Raw genomic sequence first — 21,999 nt, 5'->3', positions numbered from 1 at the left:
TTGGTAAAGTTGCAGGATACAAAATTAATGCACAGAAATCTCTTGCATTCCTATACACTAATGATGAAAAATCTGAAAGCGAAATTAAGGAAACACTCCCATTTACCATTGCAACAAAAAGAATAAAATACCTAGGAATAAACCTACCTAGGGAGACAAAAGACCTGTATGCAGGAAACTATAAGACACTGATGAAAGAAGTTAAAGATGATACCAACAGATGGAGAGATATACCATGTTCTTGGATTGGAAGAATCAATATTGTGAAAATGACTCTACTACCCAAAGCAATCTACAGATTCAATGCAATACCTATGAAATTACCAATGGCATTTTTTACAGAACTAGAACAAATAATCTTAAAATTTGTATGGAGACACAAAAGACTCCGAATAGCGAAAGTGGTCTTAAGGGAAAAAAACGGAGCTGGAGGAATCAGACTCCCTGACTTCAGACTATACTACAAAGCTACAATAATCAAGACAATATGGTACTGGCAGAAAAACAGAAACATAGATCAGTGGAACAGGATAGAAAGCCCAGAGGTAAACCCACGCCCCTATGGTCGACTAATCTATGGCAAACCCATGCACCCATGGTCGACTAATCTATGATGAAGGAGGCAAAGATATACAATGGAGAAAAGACAGTCTCTTCAATAAGTGGTGCTGGGAAAACTGGACAGCTACATATAAAAGAATGAAATTAGAACACTCCCTAACACCATACACAAAAATAAATTCAAAAAGGATTAGAGACCTAAATGTAAGACTGGACGTTATAAAACTCTTAGAGGAAAACATAGGCAGAACACTCTTTGACATAAATCACAGCAGGATCTTTTTTGATCCACCTCCTAGAGTAATGGAAATAAAAACAAACAAACAAAAAGGGACCTAATGAAACTTAAAAGTTTTTGCACAGCAAAGGAAACCATAAACAAGACGAAAAGACAACCCTCAGAATGGGAGAAAATATTTGCAATTGAATCAACGGACAAAGGATTAATCTCCAAAATATATAAACAGCTCATGCAGCTCAATATTAAAAAAACAACCCAATCCAAAAATGGGCAGAAGACCTAAATAGACATTTTTCCAAAGAAGACATACGGATGGCCAAGAAGCACATGAAAAGCTGCTCAACATTATTAGAGAAATTATTATTAGAGAAATGCAAATCAAAACTACAATGAGGTATCACCTCACACCAATTAGAATGGGCATCATCAGAAAATCTACAAACAACAAATGCTGGAGAGGTTATGGAGAAAAGTGAACCCTCTTGCACTGTTGGTGGGAATGTAAATTGATACAGCCACTATGGAGAACAGTATGGAGGTTCCTTAAAAAACTAAAAATAGAATTACCATATGACCCAGCAATCCCACTACTGGGCATATACCCAGAGAAAACCATAATTCAAGAAGACACATGCACCCCAATGTTCATTGCAGCATTATTTACAGTAGCCAGAACATGGAAGCAACCTAAATGCCCATCGACAGACGAATGGATAAAGAAGAAGTGGTACATACATGCAATGGAATATTACTCAGCCATAAAGCGGAATGAAACTGGGTCATTTGTAGAGATGTGGATGGATCTAGATACTGTCATACAGAGTGAAGTAAGTCAGAAAGCAAAAAACAAATATCGTATATTAACGCATGTATGTGGAACCTAGAAAAATGGTACAGATGAACCGGTTTTCAGGGCAGAAATAGAGACGCAGATGTAGAGAACAAACGTATGGACACCAAGGGGAGAAAGTGGTGGGGAAGGTGGTGGTGTGATGAATTGGGAGATTGGGATTGACGTATATACACTAGTATGTATAAAATGGATAACTAATAAGAACCTGCTGTATAAAAATATAAATAAAATAAAATTCAAAAATTCAAAAAAATAATCGACTAAATAAGTCACCTGATATTGGAATTAAACATCGATCAATAACAATTTTAAAGATTTTTAACAGAATATGAGCTTGTAATTTTGGCCAGCTATGAAATGACTTAGATTCTTACACATATACAGGACCATTTTTTGATAGATAATAAAATGAATTATTATTTTACTTATGAATGTTTTAAAGAAACGTATGAGGAAACTACTGTAAGTGATACTTTACCAAAAGTGGGAGATTTTCAATTAAGCCAGCAAACAATCGTCCATAGTCTACAAGACCTTTCTAACAACATGAAAGAGCAGTTAATACAAAATTGAAAAATTGTAAGGAATTTTTTTCAGCTTTTAACGCCTTGGGAAATCTAAGAGACACTCCCCAATTAATATTTGGGTTCCTGTTTTCTCAAATTTGAGATAAATGTTGTCAACCCCTGGCCTAAAGTATGGAACTTGTGGCATAGTTAGTTTTTAATCTTTCCTACACATTTATTTAATATAAGATTTACATGACACAGGAGCCTTCGTAAGGAAATGAATATCCCACCAAGGCCGGTAAAACCTGAGGGTCTTTATACTAGGTTTGATGAAGAGTGGAAAGTTGTGGGAAAAAACGTGATGGGGCAAAAGGATATGTGTTAATTGTAGTAAATTGAGGAAAAGTTAGCAAGGCCTGTTTGTTCAGATGCCCCTCAGAGCCCCTTGGTCTTCGGAGATAAGGACGTTCCTTTCCTCCTGGTATAAGGAGGTTGCCTCTCACATGGGGGTCTCTCAACCCGGTTCAGGGAGACCTGCCTGCACCTGCCGTTTCTCAGATTCCTTCAGCAAAAAATATTCAGTTTTCCAAGTTGCCGTATTTTGGAGTAGTGTGTTCTCAGCCCTGCCATCAGCAAACAATGAAGGTGAAATAAGAAAACTTCGTAAAGCTGAAGGCATTCGCAACCAAGACGTTCAATACAACATGGGTCTCAAATTTCCTAGACAGTTTATTTCATGTATTTTTTAATTGGCTTTTTATAGACATGAACACACATTAAAACAAAAGTTTGGTTCCAATTTTTTTTTCTTTGATTTTGAAGAACAGTTATTTGCAAATCTCTGCTTGGATTAAGGTCTTAATAACCACACTTAACCATGAATGTGAAAATGTGAGCTGAAGGAACACTTTGGAGTACTCACCAAAGATTGACTCTGACCTTCTCTGTGGAAGTTTCTGGTTCATAGTTGAACTCTGTGTGCTTTTGCATCCTTCCTACACGGTGTCTTTGACAATGATGCCAACTGTACATGAAAAATGATAACAGGACATGTCCTTGGAGGAGCCACTTTTCAAGACCTCTGACTCCAAGGGCTCTGAAGTTCAGCCAGTGGCAGGCTGAAGCGAGATTTGGCTTCTCTCCTGGAGTGACTTACATTAAGGCTCTGGACTAGGTTCCCAGACAGACGCCATCCCCCTGCCCAGCCCAGGCCTTCGGGACTGTGCCAGTAACTCAATGGTGAGCCTGAAACTAAGCCTAAAAGGAAGCAGATGGTCTGTATTAAGAGATTTTCCATGACCTTCCTCATTTCATTTCCTTTCTGTGGGATTTCATATTTGTGAGCATATCCTCTGAATGTGACGGTGTAGCAGTGTTAGACTCAGCAATCCTGAGTCTCAGGGCACTCATTTCATGAAGAACATGCATCAGAAGGGAGCATTTGAGTTATCCTGTAAATGTTTTTAACTCACCAATAACTTTTATGCAACAATCATGGATCCTGGGCATGGAGATGGTTTTCCTGTTGTGAAATTTTGTGCCATTCCTTAAAGTAATAATATTATTACTTCTGAGTGGGGGACTAAAGTCCATTTCTAGCAATTCTTATCTTCCTTTTTATTTATTTTTTTATTCTCCTATTAGCTAGGGAAAATAAAAACTGCACAAGGAAAATCTCCCCATCTCATGCAGCAGTTCATTTTTTCCCTTTCCTCCTAATTCTCAAAGAAGTAAATAATTGCATACAAAGGATACAAGCCAAGCTTTCTATTCTGTGAGTCTAAGGGACCAGCATATTTATCTTTCTTTCTGTTTTATCTTTCTTTCTGTCTGTACCTCTTTGATTTGTATTAATAAAAAGATATTAAAAATTTTTTTCTAGAAAGCCAAATAAATGAAATCACACAACTAGACAATTCTGTATGCAGGATAATGACTATCAATGATTTGGCAGATACATGACTTCATAATAGAGATACAAATACATTCATCTGTGTTTTCAAAGTTTTTCTAAAAGTAAAGACCATGGCAAGAAAAGAAAGGCACTAACTCAGACTTTTCAAAGAAAGGAACCTATAAATAAACTAATTGGGCTATCACTTGATTTGTATGTCAGATATGTAAGTACTGAGAGAACAATGTTTGTTTCAGCTGTTCTCATCAGTATGATTAATGACTACTTTAAAGTGCTTGATTCCATTTGTGTGCCAGCTGTTCTTGTGTAAAACAAACTGGGACTTTTCTCAAGATAATCAGAGTGGGACTGTCTGCAGGGTTTGAGAGCTGATACCTGCGAGTTAGAAAAGGAAATGGATGGCTCTTAGCTGATCCTGATGAGATCAGACCTAGACTCCTGTGACTGAAATATATTCCTAAACAGATGCTTGTTACTGGGGGCTTGTAAATCAAGGGCCTGCCCCACGTGCAGGTTCTGCTTGGTGGAAAGGTCTGAGCCAATCGGGAGCCTTATTGCGTGGTTAGCAAGTTAAAAAGGACCTAAGTAGTCTTAACCATATGAACTGATAGTACCTTCAAAGGTAAATATACAAGATGAGTCTTTCAAAATCACAGACAAGCTGGATCAAGCAGCAATAAGAAATCATCAAACCATGGAAGTAATACTATGTCCTTTCCCAATGAAGCGACCACACACAGGTCACATCCTGGGTGTAGGCAAGGTGTTGGTGATGGGGGCATGACTTCACAATTAGAAAATTGTGTATGCAGGATCATGATTTAGCAGATAAATGACCTGATAGTACAGATATAAATGGATTCATCTGGGTTTTTCAAAGTTCTTCTCAAAGTAAAGACTATGGAATCAAAAGAAAAGAGAAGCAAAATGGGGAATGATTTCAACTATGAGCTTCAAAGACATTGAGCATTTCTGTGTTTTCACTTCCCATAGAGCAAGTTCAGAAGTAGCTGTGCCATCATTGTACCCTCTACACTGAAAGGCAAAAGGAAGTCAGAGATGGGAATGATTTTCTTTACCATACAACTACTTTCAAAAGGATCCACATGAAAATGAGAATCCCATTGTAGTCTTTAAGGTCAGTTCATTTGTGGCACAAAGACAGTCAACAAATATTGTTCAGGCTTTCCCTGTGCTGGTCACTCTGCCGGTAAGGTGGATGCCAGACCTGAAATAGCTTTCCGTCTCACTGGGAGAGATCAGAGCATAATTGCCAACAGTTGTCAGATGCTTACTATTTTAGCACTGTACTGAGCGTGTACAACCACTATCTTATTTGTTCCTCAGAGCAGCCTTATGAGGTCATTATTATAGCTAAATGCCCATTTTAGAGACAAGGACACCAAGCTATTTGCTCAACATCTCACCGTTAAGAATAGCAGAAGCAGGATTCTCACACCCAAGTCTCTCTGACCCCAAGGACCATGCATGGTCTGCACTACTACATGGTGTCCATGTTCATGAGGAAAGGGGCAGTGCCAGGCAGTAAGCACGTGGGAAAATGTTGAGATGAGTGTCCAAGGCAGTGTCATGGAAGGTCACCAGAAGAGCAAAACGCATACTGAGGAAGCTCAGGGAAGGTGAGGCTTAACCTGAATTTGGATTTGAACTTGTAGACCAAATATTAGTAGGATGATATTGAGGATAACTACCATACTTTATCACTAAAGCTCCTTTGGTGCTGCCAGAGAACGAAAATTGGTCTCATGAATCACTGAGTTGATCTACTGTCACCTTTCTTATATAATTATAATTAATTATATATATATATTTTTAACATTTTATAAATTTTGTATCAAAATATATCAGTCATCTCTATTTAGATGAGAAATTCCATAAAGCCTCATATACTGTAAGAATTGATGAAGCTATTGGGAGATAATTCTCCATGGATCTCCCTCTTTTCTGCATGTTTTATAAACAAAGGCTTCCTGACTGCCCTTTGCTCTAGACTATCTCTTCAAGGATGTTAGTGAACAGCCCAGGAAGATATAGTGAAAAGGGCAGATGCTTCCTGCCTGTGTATTGTAAAAGCTAGGTTCTTTGAGCTCAGTGTTCCTCTCCTGGAGCACAACCCACCATGCTTGCAGGCATCCATCTGGGTCTGTCCACATTGCCCCCATGAGACTTGGGAGCAAGGGGACCTGACACAATATGCTGTCTCATGCTGCTTGCTGTGCAGTGAGGAGTAAAGTCCTTTGTCTCTGACCCAGGTATCTTGTGTCTTATGCCAGCAACCATGAAACAGTGGCAGTTAGCTTGCAACTGGGGTGAAATCTCAGACCCTTCACGCTTCAGAAGATAGGAAAATTTTCTTTTTTAGAGAGGTCAAATTTGTCCTCATCCTTACTGAAAAATAATGCATCTCCTTTGGCATCCATTGGATTAATATCAAGTAGATTGATCTTAGAACCCAGAGAAACCAAGGAAGACAGAATGCTCTTGTGAGAGTCTCCCTTCGACGCTTAGTCAGGGTGCCCAGGGACTAGGCTCAGCACAGCCTCTCCATGGCCATACCCTCAGAGTGATCCTCATCTAAAACAAGGATTGGCAAACTGGCCCGTGAGCCAAATCTGGCCCACACCTGTTTTATTAAAGTTTATTGTCTAGCAGCATCTACTGCTGCTTCTGTGCTGCAATAGCGGAGTTGAGTGGTCACAGTAGAGACTGTATGGCTTGCAAAGCCTAAACTATTTACTATCTCACTCTATTTTTAGAGTATTTAAAAAAAATATTTTTTTAATTTATTTATCTATTTATTTGGCTGCGCCAGGTCTTAGTTGCGGCATGTGGGCTCTCAGTTGTGGCATGCAGGATCTAGTTCCCTGACCAGGGATCGAACCCGGGCCCCTTGCATTAGGAGCGTGGAGTCTGGCCCACCAAGGAAGCCCCTACTATCTGACTCTTTAAGGAAAATATTTGCTAACCTCTGATCTAAAAGAAGAGACAGATACTTGAAGAATAAAGAATTCCCTCAAAACATGCTAGAGGCCAAGGTATGAACAGAACATTATCTGAGAAAAGAAAAGAAAGCTATAAACACACACATGTACTCACATATAGGCATGTACAACCCCGCCCCTCCATGTACACCCGCACCTGTCATTTACATGCATGGTCTTACTTCATCCTTGCAGCACCTTTATTAGGCATATAGATTAGGAGCATCACCTCTACAGAAAAACTAGGTTTAAATTTAAAGATTTGCCAATTACTAGCTGAGTGACTTCGGGGTAAGTTACTTAACTTCTCTGTGCCTCACTTGCTAAACATGGGTAATATCACCTATACATCATAGGGTTACTGGAAGGATTAAACGAAGGTGTAGAATATAGCCTCTGACACATAGTAAACAACATGTAACTATTTGTTATCATTTATCTCCATTTTCCAGGTGAGTAAATTGAGGGACAGAGAGGTTGAGTAATTTTCTCAAAATCACATAAGTAGAAAAAGGTAGATGCAGAACTTAATCTCAGCTCTGACTCACAAATCTGGGCTTTTTGCCACTATCATTGTATTGCTTGTCAATAATAAAGGCTTATTAAATTTATAAGGAAAATCACCATAATAAAATTTCTTTACCTTTTCCAACAATGCTTCCTATTTTTCAAATTGTGATTTGTGGCTTATTGGCATATCCTACAGGTCTTTTGTACTGTGTGAGTTCCACAAGGGTCTTACTTGAATTCACTATATTAATATATTCATGCCTGACACTCGATAGTTGTCCTTTGAAGTCAAGTCTACTTTTATTATTAAAATAATGATGTTTCTGGCTTTAAAAGCATATGCCTAGGCAAAGGTTTTGCTAGTGATCTATATAATAATAAGGTAATTTTAAATTAAGAATAGTACTTTTAAATACTAAACTCTAGATAAGTGATTTGATACTATTGTATTGCTCTAAAAATATACCCAAACTGGTGATATGTTCTATATATTTTTCATATTGTCAGTTTATCTTACCCTTATTTTTCAACTGAGCTAAAAAACAAACAAACAAAAACAAAAACAAAAAAACAAAACACCAGTAATTGGTTTATAGCCTTTCTGGGAATGGTTCTAAGGAAAAATGTACTGTCTCCTGAAACCCCCTATCTCTTATCTCCAGATTATTGCCTTTGGTGGAGGGATAGTATGGGGAAATCTTGCTGAGAAATGTGACTATTTAAAGAACTTCATGTCAATAAAAAGGAAAAGTCAATATCCATTTGATTTGACATAGTATTTTGAGCTTCTGTTTTCCATGACTGACAATGCTGATTCTTTGAGAAGGAAATAATACATGTGCAATCTGATGTGTACTTGCTAAAAGTGGAGGGCAATTATTACCTAGAACCTAAGCGAGAGAGACACTATACAAAAAATCATCTCTAAGATGAAAAAAAAAAAGTCTCTTTGGTCTGCACCAGACTAAAAAATGTGGTGTCTACCTGAACAACATCTTAGTGGCTCTGCATGGAACTTTTCCCTCATTCCATTTTGATGTTTTGGCCATTGGCCTGTGAAAACTATTTCCAGAACTTGCCAGGAGGTTGTTTCTCAAAGATGTTATTTTCTGTATTGCATTTGTCGTCTGTATGAAGCTCCCAAAGAAGAATTCCCCTGGTCTTTGTTCCTCTTGGGAAGCCGTTTTGTGCTTTTATCTAGTGGACCCTATTACCAATCATGTAACTGATAGCATTCCCCTCTGCACTGGCTGCTAGAAAGTTTTGAGTCAAATTTTCACTTACCTCTAACAAATACGCAGGATTTTCATGGACTGCGTTTTGAATTCTAAGCTTGTTCCTGGCCTTGTCAAACTTTCTTTCCTACACTTATGCCTGTTTTTCATTTATTTTTATCTTTTACATCTTATATATCTTTTTAATCCACTTTGAATGCTTTCTGGATCGAGAGAGACTTGGAAATGCTTAGACGGATATGTATCCTATAATCTGTGCTCTCTTCATGAAACTGGGTGATAAATATAATTACCACACCATTTGATGTAAGGAACTTTATATTGAAATAATTACACATTCTTTGAAATTACACATTGGTTCATACAGAATAATCTTCACCTTAATTTCTAAAATCAAACTCACTTTTGAAAACCTTCTAGCAAAATGATTAGATGGGTCAACTTTAGACTTAAAGCCTGGCTAAGAAAATGTATACTTCATGAGATTCATTTCCTCTTGCCATTTGAAATGGGTGCTTGCTCCCCATTTTGTGCTCAATACTGAAAACACAATTCCTCAGCAAAGATTTACTTTATACTTAGATTTCAGAATTTTCCAGAAAAGAACTTTTAAGTCATGTAAATTTGAAGTCACATTTTTGTGACCCAGCATTCAAATGTGCAAAGAGCAAATCAGAATTGTTTTTAAATGAAGGTATGTTTCCAAGTCAATATAGACAAGTGCAGTGTATGGAAATAGTTTTTAGAAATATTTTTAGTTCAGTGAAGTATACTAAACAGTGTTCTTAATGATAAATTTGGGAAAATATGAACAAAAAATTTTAGAAAGGAATTTGTGATACTAAAATAGATCTACAAATATTCAAAATATCAATAATCTTACTTTATGGGAGTGAGACAAGGTGACTGAAGACACAACAAACCATGGACTTGATTTAACCAAGTCTTCCTGGAGCATCCGGAACATGAAGAATGACAGTCATAGGGCACTGTGCTGGGAACAGTAGCTGGGTGCTTTTACACATGATTCCCAAAGGGCAGAGATGCTCCTTAGGAAACAGCGGGGTGGATTAATTTTGAGAATAATAAGCTTTACACAAGTGTAATCTGATCTCATCAGACTGAATGCTTGCCAAAAGCCTGAACTCAGAAGCACGACCAAGTCCAATCCTAGTGACCTTGTTTCTACACAAGGAGAGCATTTCTAATATTTTTATTTAAAGAAATACTGATAAAATCTACCAGTGAACTTCATAGAAAGGGTATATAATGGATTTCTTGTTTCAACACCTTTTGTGTTCATTTGGAAGTTTAGAGAAATCTGTAAAGATCTGCCTCTCGGCTTCTTAACTTTATCAGTGCCCCTGGGTGGAACATGAGGTCAACTATGTAAGTTTCCGGGGGAGGGAGAGCCCCAATCACCCCCTTTCGGGATTCATTCATCAGCTTGACTTCATTCCAGGCTCTGCCGTACTCCCCGCGAACCAGAGAGCAGCCGATGCCAATTCTGTCAGCCAGAGCCTGTGGGGAGAAAACGCGAGATCAACCAAGAGGGAGGAGGGGGAGGGGCAGAGAAAAAGCCTTGGTTGAAAGACCCACCTTGGTCGAAGGTGAAATATACACTCTTGCAGAACAACAACAACAAAGTGCTTAGAAAGGAGGCTGGAAAAAAGGTGGAGTGTTGAGATAGGAGTTGGTAAAATGTGATAAGTTCCCCTGTTGCTCAAGATTCTGTGGACTCAAAATCTCTGTGTAGGTCCTGCTGGGAAGGGACATTTTTCAGGCAGTTGCGCTGCACTGTATCAGCACAAGATTGATAATGTAATTGGAGAAAAGCTGTTCCACAGGCTTTCAGCTCTAGTGCATCTATCAATCTTTCCATGCTCCTGGGCTGCTCCTTGGGTGTGATATGCAGTGGGATTGAATGGCAGGACTGGAATGGCAGGAACCTGTTTCTAGCCCATTTGTTCTGTGTGGTGTAGACAGGTGTTTTGGAGCCGGGGGTGGGGGGGGGGGGCAGAACTGTGAGTGGTTGGTCCTTTTTGGGCTGCCTGATGCCCTGTCCTCAGGGGTTGCGTATGTTCCTCGGAAGCTGTCTCTTCAATTTGTCCTGATTTTAAAAGCACTTTTTAAATAATCTGGAAACTTCCTAGCCACATCATAGTGGATAAGAGAGCTGGCTTGTGGGATCTCAGTTCCCCGACCAGGGATTGAACCCAGGGCTCCAGCAGTGAGCACGCCAAGTCCTAACCACTGGACCACCAGGGAGTTCCCAGAGTCTGAGTTCTTAACCTCAGCTGAGTTGAATCTGGAAGTATCTATTTTCTTTGTGAAGTGGGAAACAAGGTCATCTGCATATAGGAAGAGGTGAAGATGAAAAGGCTTAGGAAAGAAGGCAGATGTGGGGCACAGCTGCTGAGGAAAACAGGAAAAGCCTGTGGCCAGGAGCTGGAAAAGATGGCCAGGCAGCACGTACATCCACCACCTTGGATCCTGAATTGGCTGTGGCACATCCCACTGTCGCGTTCTGCAGCCCAAGTGTCATTGTGGGAAGGGCAGGCAGTCGGATTGGTCCAGTGTGGGCAGGCAAGGTGGAGGGGCAGAAGGATGGGGGCACGAAGACAAAGGAAATCAGTGAGCAGGTTACACGGTCTGTGGACGATTTATCTAGGCTTCCATGGAGGAAAGGAGCCGGAAGAAAACGGGGAGATGAAGAGTTTATGTAGGGGGAGTGAACACTTTTGGGAGGAATAGAAGGATAACACGTTTTACCAGTGAGTGTTGGTGTTCAGGATTCAGTGGTAGGCAAGACCTGGGTGATTAACTGCATGACTCAGGTGAGGTGTGAGGGTAATGAATTCAGTCTGCTGTAACGTTGTGAACTGAAATGTTTCCCCTTGAGATTCCTGTTTTCTTTCTGAAGGTGGGTCCCTTAAGAGGCAGTCATGAGGGTGAAGCCCCCACGATGGGAATTGTGCCCTTATAAGAGGAGGAAGGGCCCTCCCTCTACTCTGAAATATAAGGATACGGTACGAAAGCGGCAACCGCCGACCAAGAAGTGGGCTCTCACCAGACACTGAATCTCCTGACACCTTGATCTTGGACTTCTCAGCCTCCAGAACAGTGAGAAATAACTGTTTATTGTTTAAGCCACCCCATCTGTGGTACTTGGTTATAGTGGCCTGAGAAGACTAATGCAGTTCCTACAAGACACACAAGGGCAGCTAGCTACAGGGTAAACAGACAGACCTGGAATCAGGAGCGGCTTGTGGGAGAGAGGAAATGATCTAGAAACCTGAGACATGTAAGTCGTATTTAAGGTGATGTAGGAGGATGACCTCACCAAACGAAGTATGTAAAGGGAGAAAAGAGAAGAGCCTGGGACAGAACCTTGAGTTCTGGGTCAGGACCCCAACATTTAAGACAAGGGTGGAGGAAAAGAGGTCTCCAAAGGAGACTGAGATGAAATGGCAAGAGAGGACAAAGTTACTAAAGAAAGTGGTGTTAAAGAAAGAGAAGGATCAGTGACAAATTCTTTGATGTATCAAGCAAGACAGAAAACAGATCACTGTGATCCTTCTTGGGAGGGAACAAGGGCCAGACTGCAGGGAGTTGAGGATGAAACTGAGGTCAAGGAGTGACTAGGAGTTGAGAAGACTCAGAATTTTGGCTGGGAATGAGAATTATCTTCAGATAGAAGCAGTATGGTAGGTTTTGGCTCAGATAGGCATGGGTTCAAATTCCAGCTGTATCTCTGGTTATCCTTGGGTAAATTCCTTCTCTAAGTATCAATTTTCTTATCTTTAAAACAAAGGTAGTAATTTCAACGTTTGGCATATCTGAGACTCTTCACAATTATATTTATTAAGTGCCTGGCACATAAGTTCAAAATGATGGTGGTCATGGTGATAGGCGCTTATAGGAGTAGTTGTAGATATAATGAGAAAAGATTTATGTTTTCTCTTTAAATGTTTTGGACTTAAGTTTAGATTTTAAAGGTAAAACAGCTAGTAGAGAGAAAGAGATTTAAGATGGGAGAGAGGAATTGATAGAGCAAGAAATCCAAGGAAATAGGAAAGACTGGCATTTGGATTATAAACAGAATTGGCTTGGAACTGGAGGTAAGATGCAATGAGGTTTATAGGTATTCAGGAGAGGGTAGGAAGTTTATACATTTAAGTCTATGGCTCTGAAACAATTTTCTCAGCTCCTATTATACTCCAGACACTGGACACAATGGAGGAAAAAAGAAGATCACCCCCTCCCTTAAACCTAATCCTGCCCCAGTGTCCACATCTCTGTGAATGATGCCATCATTTCCAGTTACCCTGCCCAAATCCTGGAAATCATTTTCTTCTTCTCATGCAGTCTCTCACACCACCGCTAGGCAGTCAACAGCTCCTTTCAGTTTTATCTTCTATATCTCCTGCCAAACTCACCTCTCGTTCACAGCCTCCACCATGGCTTTAGTATCAGGCACCTGTGCTTCTTGCTTCAGTGACCTTCCAGTTGGTCTTCCCATCTCCAGTCTTTCCCCCGTTCTAGTTCATTCCACATTCTGTTGCCTGAGTGGTCTTTCAAAATCACTTTCCCCTTAACTTTCGGTGGTTACTCACAGATTTTAAGGTCAAGTACAAACTCACATGGTGCTTTACTGTCTGGTGCTTTAGCCTTATCCAACCCCTCCCCGCTTTTCTGGATCCAGACCAACTATTCTACATCCCTCAAATGGACCACTGACTCTCATACATGTTATTTTAAATAAATATTTGTATTGTTTAGAACACCCTTGTCTTCCTTTTTTACCTGCTGAAATCCTATGTAGCCTCTAATTCTGAGGCCACATATCACTTCCTCCCTTGAAACTTTCCCTGACGTCACCTGAGAACCCGCAAGTCTGGCTTAGGTCCCCCTTGAATGCAGAGACTGTCACTTTATTTATTTATTTATTTATAAAAAATTATTTATTTATTTATTTTTGGCTGCCTTGGGTCTTCATAGTGGTGCGTGGGCTTCTCACTGCGGTGGCTTCTCTTGTTGCAGAGCAGGGGCTGTGGGTGCGTGGGCTTCAGTAGCTGTGGTGCGTGGGCTTCAATAGTTGTGGCACTTGGGCTCAGTAGTTGTGGCTCGTGGGCTCTAGAGCGCAGGCTCGGTAGTTGTGGCACACAGGCTTAGTTGCTCTGGGGCATGTGGGATCTTCCCGGACCAGGGCTCGAACTCGTGTCCCCTGCATTGGCAGGCAGATTCTTAACCACTGCAACACCAGGGAAGTCCCGAGACTGTCACTTTAGTATCTGTATATTCCCAGACCTTGGAAGAGGCCCTGGCCTAGAGTAGGTGTGTGATAAATATTGAATGAATATGTTTCCAATAGTCTGGTGAATATACGTGTGTGTATGTATATATACACATACATATACATGCCAAATATAAGTACATCTAAATGATAGGATTAATGTCATCCAGTTAATTGTTAGCAACTGGCTTACTCCACAATGATACAGACAAAACATTTTTACCTAGTGGGAAATGAGCAAAACATCTTAAATACCTTGAAAAGCAAAGCTCGATGGTAGAAGATTCCTTTTTTGATCAGTCCAATTGGTACAACATTGGATTTAAGTTGAAACTTTAGTTCACTTATATGAAGTTCCCAGCTGAAATCATGTAGTTTTTCTTTTGGAATTTTACCGCCCATTTTTTCTGCCACGTACCTGTGTCAATTACAGTGAGATTTAATCAGTCAAGTTTAATATCTCACTTTGGATGCTTTGAGTATAAATATCTGTGTAATTATACTTGTAAAAGATACTTTCCGTCTGATTTTTGTTTGCTTTACTTTAAAAAATGTATTTACTATAAGTTAACATTATGCTTACTATATTTAAACTATCTTACATAAACTGAAATTCTAACATTTCATTCAGCAGGAAGAAGGAAATGAATGCTAATTTTCCCAATATGTATAGCAAGATACAAATCAATATCACACTACATTTGTATCAACACAGTTTTTAAATGTTATCTTAATCTTGGAAAGTATTTTCAAATGTTTGAATCTGAAATCCAAGGCATTGTCTTGACATGTGGTCCTTCTTTTAAGGAATTTAAACTCAGAGACAAAGACAAACATATAGGACCATTGTGAACCCTGAGGTTCACAAATCTTTTCAAGTTTTATCATCCTTTTCTTTTAAATTTTATCATTTTTTTTAATTTAGAGAAAGACATGGCATTTATGTAACACTGAGGTTAGAGGAGACAGGAAGAGGCAAAAAGGGAAAAATTACTAACAGTTAGGTGAGGAGGTGAGGTGCGGGGGTGTACTTTGCCTGTGAGTTTCTCCTAAGATTAGGCTCTCACTGAAGATGTCAGTAAGCACACCTGCAAAAATCCTCTGTCAGCTGAGGCTGCTACATCATGGACTAAAGGCAGGATTGTAAAGAAAGAACTTCCTCTTGCTGTACGTGGAACCAAGTGAAGAAGAATAATGGTGAAAACCAAGAGAAAGGATTAGGCAGAAAACTGACCCTCAGTGCCAGCCAGATGTCCTGTAACAGCCTCTAGGAGCCAAAGGCATGGGGACACATCTCTGTATTGCTCTCTTGGTGTGGGTTCAGGTTAAGAAAACAGTTATTTGGGAATGATGAAAACTATTTCTGATAGGAACAAAGCATGAGGAAATTTGACAAGTGTTGAAATGAGCTAAGTCAGATTTCTGCTTGAGTCATCATTTCTCAAGGACACCAAGGAAAACTTCGGTAGCCAAAAACGCTCTCTTCCAGAGTCGCCTGACAAGAAGTCAGTGATCTGGCGGCTGTGTTTCTTGCAGTTGTCACATCCAGGTTTGGTGCCTGCAATTCACTTCTATTTGGAGAAGGTACAAGCTCCCACGGAGATTGCAGCTGTTGCACAAGCCAGGAGCTCACGACTGGCTGGTGTCAGTCATGAAGGCAAGCCTCCATTTCTAGAGGTTTCCTGTCAGTCATAAAGTCAGGTTCTCAGCCTTCTCTTAGAGGAATCAGATTAAATGCTCTCGTTTAGGAGGCGACCTCACTTAGCTTATACAGCATGCCGAACCATCTCTTAGAATACCCACAATCCCACTTTGGAGCAACATGAAACACAAAATATCAGACATATAACATAAAAATAAGGGATGGCTATTTGTATTAGAAAACAACTTGTGAGTTTACAAATAATTCAAAATAGGATTCCTTCATTCATAACTTCTTTAGGATCACCCTGAAAGATGCTTTTCCTGGTTTAGCTGGAGAAAATGACCTAGGCATTTTTCTTTAAGTAATTTCCAGCTCCTAGCTCTGATTCTTGGCAGAAATATGATCTAAAATAGAAATGGAGGATTTATATCCAATTCATTGTGTTTCTGCTTCAGAGTCAGAGGCAGGGTGCTATACAAGTTTGGTTTTATTATGGTGTAGTTGTTTGAAAATTGGCTAAAAAGTGCAAATCAGTAACATCAAAAACATTTTTCAGAAATTGAAAATGTGTATGTATATATAGACACTTACTTTGCAAGAACCTCAACCTGTTCCTTTATACTGGTGATGGGAAGTATGGATCTGGTCACTTCATACACATAAACACAGAAGTCAGGATCAGAGGGAGGGAGCCATTCTTTATCAGGACTTCCTTCTCCAGTCAGTTTTGGTGCTACTGCAACCTCTTCCTCCTCCTTCACTTTTTCCTCTTCTTTTTTTACTCTGCCTTTCCTTAGAGAGTAAACAATAGCAATCAATATCACAGAGTGAATAAGCACTAACTGTGCTCTGAGTTGATCTGAAGAGCATTGCAGAAATATAGTATTTTATATATACCTCAACAACAATACCATACAGAGTTTTCAAATTTTCCACGACAAAGATAGAGCTTTATAGTCTCTATATTTTGCTGGAGAAATTATTTTTCAAGAGATTACTACACGACTGATATATATTATGAAAATCATTGCTTTTCTGTACCATTGCTTATCAAGATATTTGGTACATTGTAGGTATGTAATAAATATTTATGGAATTGGGAAAAAATAGGTTGCCTCCTCAGAGAGTCTATGCCAGTCTTATATCATCTCTTGCTTCAGTTGAGACCTTCTGCAAGAAGAATTTGGATCCCACTTTTAAGAACAATTATCCAAAACATGGAAAAAGACAAAAACAAAATAAGGATGGCATGGAATTTTCATGTCATGCAGGGGCAAAGATTCATGCAAAGTTTATCTAGGGAAACGTATTTAGTTCTGTACTTAGGGTAAATAGAATGTACTTAGTAAACAGTAAAGATACTGTTTAATTAAAAGATACTCTTAATGAAAAGTTCCAGACTTAGAGAAGTTACTAGTTAACATATAGATTTTTGTTTAGTAGTGATGCAAATTATTTCTCTTCAATGGAAAAGATACTCCCAAAGGTTAAAATCTTTTTCTAACATTCCTTAATTAAATTGGATAGAAATGCATATATTCTCAAATGATCTTTGAACCAGTATTAATATCTTACTAATTCTCTCATGAGTGGAACAAAACAATGACAGGGGTTCTCATTCCAGGTAACAGGGAGTAAGCACACTTCACCCTGTGTCTCCTACTGAATACAGTCATAAAACCTGGACAGGGTGCATGCAATAGCTATTTGAAAACTCTGAAAAATAATTCACAGCAGGAAGATCAGAGAAGACTGACATTTGAATGACTACGGAACTGACGGTGAGCTTATATTTTAATTTTCCTCCACTATTCTCCAAGCTGAACTAAACATAGTCCCAAGTCTGGAAGTGGGCATCAGCACAGAGAGAGCCCAAGGAGAAGCCGATTGAGAAGCAGGAAAGAGAGACAGTGGAGGAAAACCCTTTTTTTGATTTTTTTTTCTTATTTTTATCCATTATCTTGTACCCCATCTTCTAAGGAAGCTTGTGACGGTGGTGGCAGCGGTGACATTAAGGTCCCTAAGAGTCTAAAACTGCCTTATACTTGCTCAGTCCTCCTGCTGTTTGGCTGTGGACATGGATGCAGTCATGGCAAGAGCGTAGCAGCGCAGGGTAAATAAAGGGTTTTTTGGCTTGAGGACCAAAAGGGAAGCTCCAAGGAACCAAAAAAGACAAGGGAGATCATGGAGAGGGAGGAGCTCAGGAAAGCAACCCTATAAAATTGTTTATATGTTCCTAGGCTTACTTCCAAGCTGTGTGTGCATAGTTCTGATCCTAAACGGCACATACGTAGATTTTGAAGAAGGAACTATGGTATAAACTGCCGCCCAAGTCCCATACTGGACACTATTTGGTACACGTGCAGGGCTGATCCAAATAGCACCACAAAGCCTTTGAAAATGGGACTAATGGTGGAATGACAACCCACAAAACACTGGTTGAAATTTGAAGACTGAAAGCATCTGGGCCAATTGATTGCTAAAACACACACACAAAAGAAACATTCTTCTTAGCATAAGTGTAAGACCCATAAATAAGAACTGAAGGACTCATAACATAATATCACAATCTATGTAATTACTCAACATATGAAGAACCAGGAAAATCTCACCTCGTATGGGAAAAGACAATCAAAACACATCAGTGCTGAGATGACTCAGCTGTAAACTGTTCCAACAAGTAGGTCAAACACTCTTGAAATGACCAGGGAGTTATAAAGTCTTAGAAAGAAATAGAAGATAAAAAAATAGAATTTGCAGCTGAAAAATACAATAACCAAAACTTAAAAAACACAATTCCCTGAATAGGTTTAATAGCAGAATGGAGATAACAGAAGAAACAGTCTATGAACTTGAAGATAAATCAATAAAAATGATCCAATCTGGACAACAAAAGATTGAAAAAGCAACTGACAGAGTCTCAGGGACTTGTGGTGCAATAAATAAGAGCTAATATTGGTGTCATCGTAGACTCAGAAGAAGAGGAGAAAGAATGAAGCACAGAAAAAAAAATTGAATAAATTAAGGCTGAAATGGTTTCCTCAATTTGGTTAAAGACATAAATCTACATAGTCTAGAATTTCAGGGACTTCCCTGGTGGCACAGTGGTTAAGAATCTGCCTGCAGGTTCGTTTCCTGGCCCATGCACCAAAAAAAATAAAAAGAATCTGCCTGCTAATGCAGGGGACACAGATTCGAGCCCTGGTCTGGGAAGATCCCACATGCCGTGGAGCAACTAAGCCCATACACCACAACTACTGAGCCTGTGCTCTAGAGCCCTTGAGCCACAACTACTGAGCCCGTGTGCCACAACTACTGAAGCCTGCATGCCTAGAGCCCATGCTCCGCAACAACAGAAGCCACTGCAAGGAGAAGCCCATGCACTGCAACGAAGACTAGCCCCCGCTCACTGCAACTAGAGAAAGCCAACGTGCAGCAATGAAGACCCAACACAGCCAAAAATAAATAAATAAATATTTATTTATTTAAAAAAAGAAAAAGAATTTCAGTGAATGTCAATAAGGTACACCCAAAGAAATCCACTCCAGACACGTTGAAATCAAATTATTGAAAACTAAAGACAAAGCAGATGACGTGATTGCCTATGTAGAAAATCCCAAAGAATCTACTGAAAAAACTCCCAGAACTAAGAATTGAGTTCATCAAGATCTGAAGATATAAGAACAACATACAAAATCAATTATGTTTCTATATAGTTACAATGAACAGGTGGAAACCAAAATTAAAAACCAAAAAAAAATTTGGAGCACTTACAATTATGCCAAGAAAATTAAATCCTTAGGTATAAACTTCTAAAAAACATGTGTAGGATTTGTGTGCTGAATATTAAAAAGTGCTGTCAAAAGCAATCAAAGAAGACGTAAATACATGATGAGACATCCTGTGTCCATAGATTTAAAGATGCAACATATTAAAGATGTAATTCTCCCCAAATGATCTCTAGGTTTAATGTAATTCCTATCAAAATCCAAGCAAAGTTTTTTTGTAGAATAGAATATCTTATTCTAAGATTTATATGGAAAGGCACAGGTGCTAGAATAGCTAAATCAAACTTGACAAAGAAGGATAAAGTGGGAAGAATCACTTTGCTTGATATCAGATCTTACTGTGTAGCTACAGTAATCCAGATGGAATGATACTGGTGGAGGGACAGACACACAGATTAATGTAACAGAAGACCCAGACCCACACAAATATGCTCAATTATTTTTAACAAAGGTGCAAAAGCAATTCAATGGGAGAAGTATAGACTTTTCAACAAATGGTGCTGAGCAGTTAGACATGAATGATCCTTGTGGTGATAGAACTATTGATTTTCTTAACATGAACCTACCCATGTGAGAAAATTGTATAGAAGTTAATATACACACAGACACACACACGTAGGAGTAAAACTGGGGGAACCTGAATAAAACCATTGGATTGTATTCGTCATTATCCTGGTTGTGATATTGTACTATAGTTTTGAAAATGTTATCATTGGGGGAAACTGGGTTAGGGGTATATGGGCTCACTCTATGTTATTTCTTACAATAGCATGTGAATTTACAATTATATCATAATATTTTCAATTAAAAAATCCATTGACCATGCTTCTGTCATCTATTATTGGACTCTATTCTGTTCATTCATGTCCCGGTCTATCCCTTCATCAATACCAAACTATTTTGGTTACTGTAGCTTTACAGTAAGTCATAAAATCAGGTAGAATGATTCAATTTTATTCTTTTTCAAAATGATTTTTCACTATTATAATTTATTTACCTTTCCATAAAAGTTTTAGAATTAGCATATCTCTGTCTACCAAAAATGCTGCTGGAATTTTGATAGAATTGTATCAAATCTAGATCGACTCAGGGAAAACTGACATTTTCACTATGTTGAGTTTTCCAACACGTGAACATGGTATATCCCTTCACATATTTAGTGATTCTTTGATTTCCTTTGTGTTTTACAGTTCTCAGTATATAAGTTCTATACATGTTTTGTTTCATTTTCTCTTTCACTTTAATTTCATATTTCATTTTTCAGCCCTATTAAAATGGTATTAAAAGTTTTTGGTTTTCAATTTTTCATAGATGGTATATAAAAATATAATTGATTTTTCTGTGTTGAACTTATATCCTGACATGTTGCTAAACTCACCTATTAGTTCTAAGAGTTTTGTTTGTTTTTAAGTGGATTCCTTAAGGATTTTCTGTTTAGACAATCATGTTGTCTGCAAATAGGAACAGTTTTTCTCTCCTCACTTGTCTTGTTCATGATCTTTGCAGGAAAGCATCCAGTCTTTCACCATTAAGTATGGTAATTTTTGTGGATGCCTTTTATCAGGCTGAGGAAGTTCCCTTATATTCTTCCTATTTTGCTGACAGTTTTAGTTTTTATCATGAATAGATGTTGAATTTTGTCAACTGATTTTCTGCATCAATTAATATGATTATGTGCTTTTTCTTCTTTATACTGTTAATATGGATTACATTGATTGATTTTCAAATATTGAACCAGCCTTGCATTCCTGGGATAAACTCTGAGATGAATTATTTATTCTCTTTATATATTGCTTTGATGTGCTAATATTTCAGAAAGGTTTTTTTTCATCTATGTTCATGATGGATTTTTTTTTTTCATGATGGATTTTGAGCTGTAATTTTCTTATAATGTCCTTTTCTGGTATTGACATTAGGATAATGCTGGTATCATAACATGAGTTGGGAAACATTCTCTTTTCTATTTTCTTGAAAAGATTGTTTAGAGTTGGTGTTAATTCTAGAAATATTTGGCAGAATTCAGTAATGAAATCATCTGGGTCAGGAGATTTCTCTCTTGGAAGGGTTTTATGAAATCAACTTCTTTAATAGTTAAATGATGATTTTGGCATCTGTTCCATCTTTGGTGAGTTTTGATAGTTTGCAGTTTTTGATGAATTGGTCCATTTCATTTAAGGTGCTGAATTAAAGTTCTCATAGTACTGTTGACACAGTTATTGACATTTTTAAAGAACCAGCTTTTGATTTCATTGACTTTCTCTGCTGTTTTTCTGTTTTAAATTTCATTGATTTCTGTTTTTATTATTTTCTTCCTTCTAATTTTATTAAGTTTATTTTTCTAGATTCTTGAGGTTAGATTATTGATTTATGACCTCTCTATCTAATACATTTTAGTAAAATAAATCTCCCTCTCAGCATTGCTTTGGCTGCATCCCACAAATTTT

General features: G+C 38.5%; 1 protein-coding gene across 1 annotated transcript in view; it reads right to left on the bottom strand.

Annotated features, from left to right (window-relative positions):
• Positions 1–9,984: 9,984 nt before the first annotated feature.
• The window catches only part of ARMC3 (armadillo repeat containing 3), a 95,016-nt gene continuing 83,001 nt past the window's right edge, over positions 9,985–21,999 (bottom strand). Inside the window, exons 17-19 of the mRNA XM_019933172.3 lie at positions 16,359–16,559; positions 14,378–14,540; positions 9,985–10,347 (exon numbers count right to left, since the gene is read on the bottom strand). Coding sequence (XP_019788731.2) covers positions 10,138–10,347; positions 14,378–14,540; positions 16,359–16,559 — 574 coding nt within the window. The 3' untranslated portion in view covers positions 9,985–10,137. The remainder of the gene's footprint in view (positions 10,348–14,377; positions 14,541–16,358; positions 16,560–21,999) is intronic.

This window comes from Tursiops truncatus, chromosome 2 (genome assembly GCF_011762595.2).
Source record: "Tursiops truncatus isolate mTurTru1 chromosome 2, mTurTru1.mat.Y, whole genome shotgun sequence".
NCBI lineage: Eukaryota > Metazoa > Chordata > Mammalia > Artiodactyla > Delphinidae > Tursiops > Tursiops truncatus.
Note: the sequence above shows the minus strand (reverse complement) of the source record. Positions and strands in the feature narration are given on the sequence as shown.